The sequence below is a fragment of the Leuciscus leuciscus genome (assembly GCF_965113295.1).
Source record: "Leuciscus leuciscus genome assembly, chromosome: 5".
NCBI classification, from domain to species: Eukaryota; Metazoa; Chordata; class Actinopteri; order Cypriniformes; family Leuciscidae; genus Leuciscus; species Leuciscus leuciscus.
Genome location: NC_138729.1, coordinates 20,003,974 through 20,015,995, shown reverse-complemented (window position 1 = coordinate 20,015,995; position 12,022 = coordinate 20,003,974). Strand labels below are relative to the sequence as shown.

The 12,022-nt window shown below is 38.6% G+C and overlaps 1 protein-coding gene across 1 annotated transcript in view; it reads left to right on the top strand.

The window, feature by feature from the left end:
• msh3 (mutS homolog 3 (E. coli)) overlaps nucleotides 1–12,022 on the top strand; it is a 65,101-nt gene that overhangs the window by 5,383 nt on the left and 47,696 nt on the right. The window contains exons 7-9 of the mRNA XM_082168658.1: nucleotides 971–1,104; nucleotides 1,798–1,964; nucleotides 11,187–11,317. Coding sequence (XP_082024784.1) covers nucleotides 971–1,104; nucleotides 1,798–1,964; nucleotides 11,187–11,317 — 432 coding nt within the window. The remainder of the gene's footprint in view (nucleotides 1–970; nucleotides 1,105–1,797; nucleotides 1,965–11,186; nucleotides 11,318–12,022) is intronic.

Sequence of the window (12,022 nt, the reverse complement as noted above, 5' to 3'; positions counted from 1 at the left end):
ATAAAAAAAAAATTTTGTTGTTGTTTTGTCAAGAAATTAACAGACTTCAACCCTGGGAAACACACATAAGTTGACAGTGACACGCTCATCTCACACACTCATGAACACACTATAACAGCCAAAATTGTGTCATTCGTGTTAAAAAAATTAACAGTAATAATAATGTGCTTACCTTTGTGCTGCGCTTTAACTTCAAACAGAACTATAGTACGTCTTGAAGTACACATTGTAGAACATAATGCTGAAATCTTCACAGTCAAAACTGGTTAATCGTTGATTCAAACCTCTTTCAGCAGCTGTAGATTGCAGTCTGGATGGTTTAAAAGTTTAAGATGTCCTGATCAAGCCAAATCATTCATGAATCATCACGTCTGCCTGCTATCGCTCTTGATTGGCTAAAAGTCTGTGTTCATCTGCGACATCAACACCAACACCATCCGACTCTGCCGTGGCCGTGTGTGTTTAGTAATGTCATGATGACTGATCAGATGGAGTACATGCACACTTGAGTTTAAGCCTATACAATTTAAATGTTTAAAAACCTCCAAACTGATCACAAACCAACCCAAATTTTTTCCACCCATCCAAACCAATTTTGACCCTTGCAATCAAAATTCAAAACCGCCCAATCTGGCAACACTGCACATAATCCTTCAGAAATGTTTCTAATATGCTGATTTGGTGCACAAGAAACATTTCTTATTGTTAGCAGTATTGAAAACAGTTTTGCTGCTTAATATTTGTGTGGAAACTGATAAAAAAAAAAAATAATCAGGATTATTTGATGAATAGAAAGAACAGCATTTAATATCACTTGATCAATTCAATGCATCCCTGCTCAATAAAAGTAATAATTTTTTTTTTTTTAAGTCTTAGTGAGCACAACATTTTGAATTTATTAAATAGCTCCAGTATCTTTTTTTATTAGTAACCTACAGAACCCAAAATGAATGAATTGTCTTGTTCTCAGATGTGAATCCTCTGCTGAAGCTTGGAGATTTGGAGCAGGCTGAAGATGTGGTGCTGGACAGTGGCAACAACTATCTAATGTGTGTGAGCGAGAGTTTTGATAAACAGAGCAAGGAGCTGACCGTAGGGATGGTGGTAAGAAATCATTGTGGTAATTGGTAGTGTTGGGTGAGCTTTAAGGCTGTGACACACCAAGCCGTCATCAAAGAACTAGCGGCGACAAAAGCCGACTGTGTTGTCGCTTCCTGTCGGCTGAATCTGGGACAAAAAGCTGCGCTTGAACACATCAGCTGACTGCCAACTAGCATGTGCATTCTGCGTCTGCATGTAAGGAAATAGCTGTCTACATCAGCAGGTAATCTGTATTCGTCATTCAAAAGGGGAAACCAAAACTAGGACTGCAGATATATAAACCCGTAAACAAAGAAGTGCTTGCTTACCATTTTAAATATCATTCATGCAGATCACTTTCTTCCAGGCATCTCATGTTGTTTTGAAAATATTTGCCTTCTGTCTGTGCCATCTTGACTTCTTTGCTCGCTTTCATCACTTTCTCTTTTATTCTCGTGCACTGATTCGTTCTCTAAACTGAACAGCCAATCAGAGCGCTCTCTCTCACCGACTTCCCCGATTCAACATGCAGAATCAGGGAACTGCCATGTCACACTCGTGACAGCCTGACGTTGGCTGACGGCTGACCGGCGGCTTGGTGTGTCTGGCTATTAGTTGGAATACAGCTGAGAGTTTCAGTTGGTTAATAAGACAAACCCATATATTCATAACTTTTAATACTCACTAGTACAACCCTGTCTTTCCTTTTGAGTTCAGGTGGTCCAGCCGAGCATCGGGGATGTGATGGTGGACTGTTTTAAAGATAACATGGCCCATTCAGAGCTGGAGTCCAGGGTACTTAAAATACAACCTGTAGAGATCCTGGTGCCTTCAGACCTATCAGAGACGACTGAGAGGTTATTACGCAACATTGCTCTGTCCAGGTACATGTTCATGTTGGGTAGGCATAGTTTGTTTATCTTATTGTGATTGAATATGTTTGTGTGATGCTGCATTGTAGATGATTTCATAAAGGGGCTGCAACAACAAATTATATAATCATAAATGAAAATAATTGATAACCGTCTTTATTACTGATTAGTTGTGCACAGAAATTCTCCTTCAGTCACATTATTGAGTGGATAATCCTAGCTACGCAAAAAATTACAGTGCTTTGCAGTCAGGTGCTCTTGTAATATTTTTTTCTTACCAATTAAGAACCCCCAAAAAATGCTTTTTTTCCCTTTATTATCAATAAAGTGATTTAAACTGCCTTTCGGCTTCAAAACAACTGATTAGCTGCTGTTGTTGTTGTTGTTTTTTATGATGTAAGGTTTATGTTTTTAAATATTTGTTGCACATAACAAAAAAAAGGATGCACGGCATAGTATAGCCTACATAGATACAATCACTATATCTGTTGTCAGTGTGCCTTCAGTTAGCACATTGTTTGGAGGAAAACGCTGGAATAGTGGTTTTTTATTTTACTTTTTGTTTTTATCTGATTAACCAATTAATTGATGAATTGATTTGTTTATTTTATTGTGATTTTGTTATTTGTTCTTTTAGTTGTTTTTTTTTTATATGATTTTTAAAAAAACAACTGAAAAACTGATTTTCTTAAATATTCTATTGGTGAGTAAGTGAAAGCTGTATTACAAATTATATATTGTGGGCCTGTCCAAATACCCACACTTGCATTCTTGACCACCTGAGAGCTTGAGCAAGTGACTGCAAGTACTGTGACAGTGGTCATTTTTTCTAACTAACTTATCTGACTTGAGGGATCTAATGTCAAGTCACTTGAGGACTTTAACCAACCCATGGAAATGGCGTGGCTTCGCCGTCCCGTCCAAGAAAACACTATCACTGCCTTACTTACCACTTCCAAAGTATATGCTAGAATCTGTAGTGCTTCCCTTTACTTAGTTGCGCAGTATCAAAGACACCACTCCAAGTTGCTCTTTGAAGAAATTAGGGTTTATTTACAGCCAGGATGGCCATTTGTATGTAATACTCCCTACGTTCTCATTGGTTATACTCATATCATCCTGTAAGTTGATTGCCCAGTGCAATCACTATTTTCTAAATCACTAGATTTGTTAGATATTATTTAATATGTTATTTTTACTCTCCTGCAAGGCTTGTTATTTATGAGAAGAGAAGTTCCATGACCTTCACAGGCAACAGGACATTTCAATGTAACTGATTGCACAAGCATTTTTAATTTTTTTTGTCAAAAAATTTAAACTGAGTAAAATGTAGAAGATAATCAAATTGCATTACAGTGTTCAATACTGTCCCATCAGGTCTGTGAAATGCTAAAGCTCAGTGCTCTGAATGCACAAAATCTACTCTGTCTCTAAAATCGCTTCCGAGCAGTATTTAGGTTAAGCGTATCCCACCATTCATCGTGTTCAGGAGAAAAAAATTTGAAGAAAAACTTTCCAGTGTGACTTATATATTAATAATATATTAAAAATTATATATTACCTATATTTTGGTAGTAAAACTTCTGTGTTTTGTAAAACTATTGAAACTGCTTTTTGTCTCTTAATTATAAGCATCACAATGACTAAATTATATAATCTGTTACACAGGGACTACTAAACAGACATTTAGAAGTTTATTTTAAAGTGCAAATAAAGCTATGTGCAAATAAAGCTTGGTAAAAACAATTACACCACTATGTTGCAAGTGTGTCCCATTAGGTAATCAAAAGGACTTCACTTGAACACCTAGGCCAAATACAGGACGTGATTGAAAGTAGAAAGTTCTCAAGTGCAAAGATGCAAATGTTGGTATTGGAACAGGCCTTTTGATTGCCTAAAGAACTTGCGCCGTTCTTGAAATCAAGATTCCACCTTTCATCGGACTACAAAAATTCTATTTTAAGATCACTTTAATTATGCAACCTCATAAACCTCCTCACATGACAGAAACATATTTGCTAGTTTTTATGCTTTCAAATAGTTTTCAATTATAATGTTTTGAATTGTGAATTGTACAATATAAAATTGCTACTTAGTGACTAGCAAATGTTCAGTCACCACTAGATGTCAGTAAATGACTATCACCTCTTAACTGACTTCACTTTTTTTTTGAGGGTGGGAACATTTAAAGATGTGAAAATACGTATTTTGGTCATTTTCAAACTCATGATGTCCACCTGAGCAGCACAGCTCAATGTATCAGAGCATGTGTGCTAACTGCTAAGCCACAACAATTCATCATCCTATATATTCCTATGTACACATAGTTAAATAGACATATACACTGACTGCAAATTATGTGTATTCTACCCTTCCAAAGTGCACTTTTTTTGCTCCTAAATTATTAGTGCCACATTAGGATACCTCAAACTGAGAAGAATTCCATGGGGGTGTGCTGCAAGTCTTGCAGTATTTCCCTCTTAGTTTAGCTTGAACTTCCTTTAGGGACCCAGCCTGACTTTGTTGGCTCTTTCAATGCCTGTGGCCATGTAGACAAGGTTGCTTAACATGGCAAAGTAGAATGGATGGTATTCATTATGGGTGAACTGGTGCTGGTGCTTCATCACTTAGTTGAAGTGCCTGTGTTAAAGTGTTGTACACAGCTATTTACTGATACAGGATCATGTTTTTGTGGTTTTGCAGTGAAAGAAATGCTTGAGGATAACCCGGGGGAATATCTATTTGTCATGATATAGTATCTAGATTGAATTCATAATTTTATTAAAACCCTTATGCGTTTTACATGCAGGTGTAAAGAATCCTGCAAAGAAAATCGCCCCAAACCTCAGTAGAACTAATCTGTGTGTGTCCATCTAAGACTGTTAAACAGCTTTTCCACTGGCTGACCCCACCACGTTTCTCCTTGAGTAAGTCTTTGAGCACCACAAAATAATGTGTTACTCTATTGTCCTTTGATTTCCCAACCGACTGAAGTGAAATTTGGCTGGTTTTGAAGACAAATCTGCATCTTAGCACATAACAGCACACCTGCAAAGCAGTCAGAAACACTTTGGCTGTCATAATTGGCACAGCTTTAGACTGATGAACATCTCTAGATGATTGTTTCTTCAGACAGATCTTAATTCCACTCTTTAATGTTTTCACTTTGAAGGGTGAAGGGTAAGTTGGCTGAAAGCAGCAATAATACTTACAAACCCAAGAGAACCACACTGGATACTTACTACCTGCATGAAAAATGCTACAGTACCTCGTTTATTTATCCTTGAGTTTTTTCTTGCCTGTAATCATAGGCAACATTTCTTTGACAAATCAGGGTGATCTCACATTGGTGATCAGGCCATCCAAAGTTCCTCCAGAACACATCTGAGATGACAGCTAGTGTTCACTTCTGGCCTGGGCCACCCAACTTTACAGCTGCATCAGTTGCATGGTGATGTTCTGTTAATTCTTCTTTTGTAATGCCCAGGAAGCGTGATCCACCGAGACCAGGAGGATGTGCTCATTTCCCCTGGTGGTCACCTAGATCTATACTTGAGCTCAAAAGGGTGTCTCTTTGAGGGCCAGGAGCACCTTGACAACTGTCAAGGAAACTAGCATGTATGGACCTTAATAAAATAATTAATCAATTAAAAAGGAAGTTAAAGCTGCCTTCGGCAAAATTTTTTTGATCATATTCAGTGAAATTGACACTATCATCCGACAGAACAACATAAATAAGATGGTTTTAGAAAAAAACCCGAGCTTCTAACTCCACCTGGACCGTGTTATTTGTTTTGCAAAAATCCACCGCTCCTGGATCATCGGGTCCAATCAGCGCAGGGGGGTGTGAGATCTGACTGTCAATCACAGGTCGTGCACACGCCACAGATCCCCCTCACTCGCGCACGTTAATATCACATGCACACGCCACGCCTGAAGTTCGCCTGGAGATTGCATGAAGCGTGATGGCGGAGAGAAAATCTACTAACAAGCTTCCAATTCCTCGGTTATTGCTATCTATGGATAGATTAGCCAGGGCAGCCTACCTCCGAGTCCATGGTGTTGATAGATGCTGAAGAGACGGACGCGTTCACAGAAAATCAGGTACACACGCACAGTGACGCACTGACGAGCACGACCTCGATGGGAGGGTGCTCGCTGGTAGTGGGGAGGGGTATGAGAGTTGTAAACTTTCAAAATTTTGGCTAATCGACCCAATCTGCCAGACTTGCCGACTGCAGCTTTAAACATGTATGGTATTACACTGTACCCACATTGGACCAGCGGTTGGGCAAATGGATGGATGGATGGATGGATGGATGATTCAGCCGCGAGTGCCATCTTCTAATCTGACGCAGGAATTCATTCGGCACGGCCCTCACAGTGCATTACGGGTATTCTCTAGCCGTTATGTGTAGATCCGTTGTACACTTGTTATTCTGGTGCATTATGGGGTTGAATGGTTGCTCTCGACAATGTCCACTATAGTTTTGCACACCACTACAAATGGACGTCCCTTCAAATAGTGCCCTATTTAAGGGTACAGGGGGTGATTTCAGAAAACAGTCAAGGTGTTCAGGATTACTTATTGATTTATTACAGGCAGGTGTGTTGAAGCAGGGCTGGAACTGAAATCTACAGAAGAGTAGCCCTCCAGGAGCAAGATTGGACACCCCGTTGTAAAGAAAGTCTGTTAAAACGGTGAGATCAACTTCCTTCAGTTAGCACATCCCCACTTGCTCTCTTTTGTTGCACTGTGTCAAGCAGTATCTTGAATCAAGATTGGTCTTTCTTCAGGAAAAGAAACCTTGACCATATCAAGATGCCTTTTTCTGAGGTCAGCTGCTGTGATCATGAGCACCCTGCAGAGCCAGTGCTGTGCAATCCTCAAACTGAAAGGACTACACACATGTGTAGTCCACTACACACATTCATACTATAAAGAACATCACAAAGTTCTTTCCTCATCAAATGTAGTACCTACTCAGCAGGCAGTATGAGATTTCAGGCTGTTGGTCGTAACTCATTTTTCCTATTCTGGTTCGTTCCTCGGAAAAGAGGTACGGTACTATTGGTATCAACTGGAGAGAATGACTCGCCAACACCAAGATCCTTGAACATGCTAACACTGTTAAGATTGAAGAAACTCTGGGAATGCGACAGCTGCAATGGGTCCTCAAAGTTCTCCATCAGAGCTCCTGGCAGAAGAAAGTGGCTGAAGGAACAAAGGACCACTTCAAACGAATCTTGAAAGCATGTGATATTACACCAGGGGACATTGGGAAATTGGCTGGCATCTAGCGCTACATCTACAAAGGTTGTTGAACAATTAGAAATTAGGTGTGTCTAGACAGCTCCGCACTCACATGTCCTAACTGTAGAAAGACATGTGGGTCATGAATTGGGTTCCACGACAATCTTCAGTGGTATTGCTGACAACAGTAGCCTCAAGTCCAAAGGAACCACATTTCTGGAAGTGACAAGATCTTTGGTAAGAATGAACAGTCATGATTGAATGAGCAAGCAAGCTGTTTTGTAAGTGCTGGCTTGCATTCTGTACTCGCTGGGAGTCCCGACTGGTGGTCATGGATCATCACATGGCCAAGTCTAATCATTTCCTCATTTCCTAAGCAAAAGAGAAATGGCCGATGCGAGAGACTGCTTAGTCGGCGGGCATCAGTTTTGTCTGTTAAACAAGACCGATGTTGTCGATTTATTTTGACTCGCTATGACTGATCACTGTTTCCAAGGGCAACACTTAAAGGTACTAGATGGAGGTATTAGATTAAATTAGTGAGGGGCACATACTTCAGGCAGGACTGATGCCACCACAACAGGACTTATATCTGTGAATTTTACTGTTGCGCTCACTCAATCTAGATCTTTCTCTAGTGCACTGACCATTCATTCACTCTCTCGCTTCTCACTTGTTTTTTTCTGTCTTTCTGAATTGCAGTAATTCATGTCCTTCTGCTTTCTCCTATCCCAGCTTAATATGCAGAAATATGTATAAGCCATTTGTACTTCACACACTGTGACTTTGTGATTGTTTGAGCATCCTGACCAACCCAGCACAGCAACACCAATGCAATGAATTTGGTGGTGGAACTGTTTGCTCGACTGATGGCAGACAGGGAAACCTGTTTGATAAACAGTCATTGTTTTTGCAGTTCTGTTTGGTGTATTAGCGCAGAAATTACACACCTAACCTTCAGTTGTCCTAGCTGAATCAACTCTCCCTTTCCTGTTTATGTGTTCCAGTCATGCTCTCTCTGTCCTTTTGTCTTGTCTCCAGCTGTTTCTCGTTGCCTCATTTTACCTCTTTGTGTTTTATAACCAGATATATCTGCCCTCATGGTTCCTTGCTGTCCTTCTCCTCCATCGCCCTGTCATTGTTTTGCCATTAACATAACCTCTGATATTGTTAATAGAAAACCAGGATAAAAAGATGCATGAAGCTGAATTATATATCAAAGTGTTGATAGGTTAAAACCTCTGACCTATGGACCTGAACAACTGTCAAATCACTGCGTAGGCATTTACGTCTGCATACAAGCTTTTAAAGGGCACTCTTGTTAGGCAGCTTAAACTCGAGACTTGTTAAAATGGAGTGTGTGTGTGTGTGTGTGTGTGTGTGTGTGTGTGTGTGTGTGTGAACCCCAAGTGCTGTCGGTAAACCCCAATTCAATCAAGCAATGCTTAATGTTTGTTTTTATATTTTTTTTATGCAAGTAAATAAGTATGGACATAAATGCCACTATGTAAATTGTCTCTGAATTACTGGTTATGAAGAGAACGGCAAGATAAATTGGAGGCCAATTTATCTTCAAGACTGTTAAAATCACTTCTTCCTTCACATTTGTTCAGTTTCCATTGTCCCATTCCATTCTTCTTGCTTTGAATATCGTACAGACAAATGTCAGGGTTCCTCTGCTAACCATGTGCTGTGAGCTTCAGTTCTCAGGGGTGTGATTGTACGGGAGGGCACATAGCAACTGTTGCCGAGTGGTTGCTGTGCTGTAGTTTAATAAGACCCTCAGGAGAATTGCAGGTGGTGTGTTGAAGGTGCCACTGCCATCAATTCATCCCAGTGCGTACTGGTTACTTGAAATGGATTCTGAATAATCCTTTCTGCCTTATCGATCAAACAACTTCAATTTCTTCATACACAAACACAATCATGCTTCTTCACTTGAAGATTTTCAATCATTTACCCCTTCAAATAACTTGGAAAATGTCCTCATGTTATCATTACTTGGCTTTGATAGCCTAAGAAGGAAATGAAGTTGCTCCAGTGAGGGTCAGAACTGGTCCGCAAAGTAGTTAGATTTCAGGTTGAATACAAGTTATGTTCCATTGAAAGCGTCTGTTGGTTAGCTGTCGGTTACCACAAAAAACTATTTTGCCTTGTTCCTCAGCAAACAAATTTCACAATAGTCTACAAGCAGTAGGAGAATGTGGGGCAAAAATAAACATAGAAATACACGCTGCTTAAAGTACAGCCAATATACTTTTATGCAAATACTATGATGCAAAAGTTATAATCCAATCTTTCATGACCATGTAAATTTTGTAATCCTCTTAACTTTTCCATGATATCCACACAAGGAAAAATGTAAACGTAAAAATATGCAAACCGTAATGCATAACTAGTTGAATATCTGTACTGAACATGGATGAATTCATTTATCACCACAGGATTAATTAAAATAAACTAATGAAGGCAAAATTGTGATCAAAGTGACCTAAGAAATTAGTAGCATAAAGCATATATAAAAATGCTATCTAAATAAAAATAAAATCTTGTTGTTCAGAAAAAAAAAAGAACAAATCTATGGATCAGTTATGAGTCAGCTACCCATGATATTTAGGCATGAAAGAATCATTTTATGTTCTGTTTATAGAAATGTTACCTCATTTTAAGGTAATATATCCATGTTCATGTAATCATATATATATTTTTCACTTCTCTCTCAGGTTGTTTTGCCCTCAAAGATGTTTCTTTGCGACTTTCTCTTGTGAATGTATTTGCATAGTTAGGTTTGTGGAAGCAGGCACCCATGGGCAAAATACTGTTTTATATGAATTATTACTATTTGTTTTTTCCGGCAAGTCGATTACACTGTTGGGGAAGATAAAGCTGGCTGCACACTCGCATAGGCCACATATGTTCATTGGTTACCCTAGCAACAGCACAGAGATACAAAGAAAACCTGCGTCCTTGAGAGCTATGTGGTGTTGAATGGTGGGGAAGCAAAAGTGAATGGACTGTTGATGAAGCGTGTGTGTGTACGAGAGACTAATATGCACCTTGTATCCACTGAGAGAATCCACTGGTATTGAAGGCTTCAGGATGTGACAAAAAGCAGAATTAATTGCTTCAATTAATGATTTCTCACATTCTCGAGCTCACATTTCACCCTAAAATCAAGAAGAAGAAAAAAATTGCCTTTTTTAGAACCAGCATAGTTTATATATACATTTATTTATTCAATTTCTTTGTGCACTGTGACGTCAGTTTTGTGACAGTCAAGCATCCCCCTAAATTCTCATTACTATATTTTGATCAAATAAATGCAACCTTTGTTGAGCATAAGAGACATTTAAAAAATCTTCTTAAAACATAAAAAATCTTTCAAAACCATTAAAAAAAAATCTTACAGATCAAACTTTTGAAGTGTACATTGTTTTTGTTTAAATAGCCATACATTTAAGGTAGGGTAATAAATAATTACATGACACAAATGCTTAAATAAGAAAAATATATAATAATATGAGAATTTGGTTGGAAATTAGTTTAACCACCAAATGAATTTTGTCATGCAAATTTGTTTTTAAAGGTTTTCAATGAAAGATATTTTGAAAAATGTTGAGTTGTTTTTTTTCCTACTATGGAAGTCAATGACTACCGTCAACTGTCTGGTTACCAACATTCTTCAAAATATCTTCTTTTTTGTTCAACTGAAGAAAGAAACTCTAATGTAGTGAAACACAGATTTGGGCAACTTGAAGTTGAGTAAATGATGACCGAATTTTCATTTTTGGGTGAACTATCCCTTTACGGGCAAGTTCTCATTTTAACAACAACTTTTTTGCCTCAGAAGTGTAATATGGTACACAGAATATGCAGGAGCTCCCTTGAGTTTCCTTTTGTCATATTGCACATCCAGAAGTTTTACCTGGTGTGATTTTCCTGTTGTCTCATGTAAACCTCCTGTTTGTCTCCTCTCTCAGTGTCCAAGCAGATGACCGAATTCGCATAGAAAAACGAGAAAGTGGCATGTTTGAATACCCAACGGCAATGAGAATTATCAAAGACTTCTACAGAGATGCCCCTCATCCAACTGTGGAAAACCAAGAAAAGGGTAAATTACTTTATCTTTGTCTCCTGTTTGTCTTTTAATGTCTGACCTCCAGTCATGATGAAGCATCGGCTGGTCTTTCGGATAGAGACGTCTGCCCAAACTAATGTTAGGTCTGTGTGTTTAATTGAAAAATCATTCCCTGTAGGCAGAAGGGAGGCAGATCAATGTCTGCTGTCCTTTAGACTGGACATGTGCATGACAAGCGGTGGTGGCTTTTCCTGTCAAGACTGGGACTAAATCACCTCTTTGTCTTGTTCAGGATCCATTAATGGCATAGAACAGACTCCCTCACCATTGTTGAACTTTCCTCTGATGTTCCGATGCCTTGCTTTCTATCTCAAATGCTATGTAAAAGCAACAATTCAGAATCTTTAAAATGAAAACAATGTAACAATCCAGTCTTTTTTACGGTATTCTTGGCATAAATCAACAAACTAACACATGAACACAAAGTTAGTTCTAAAGGGGGAAATACTGTGTAGATGATTTGAATTAATTACAAGTTTCTCAGTCATACACCCAAAGCATTGAATTAGTGTTAATTTTTATGTCTATTAATCATTCACTTAAAGGGATAGTTCACTTTGAAATTAATTTATGGTATGTTTTAGCTTACCTCAAGGGCATCCAAGATGTAGGTGTCTTTTTTTCCGCAGTAGTTTCAATTTTGATATTTTTAGGTCAAACCGTTCTTGTCTGTCAGTC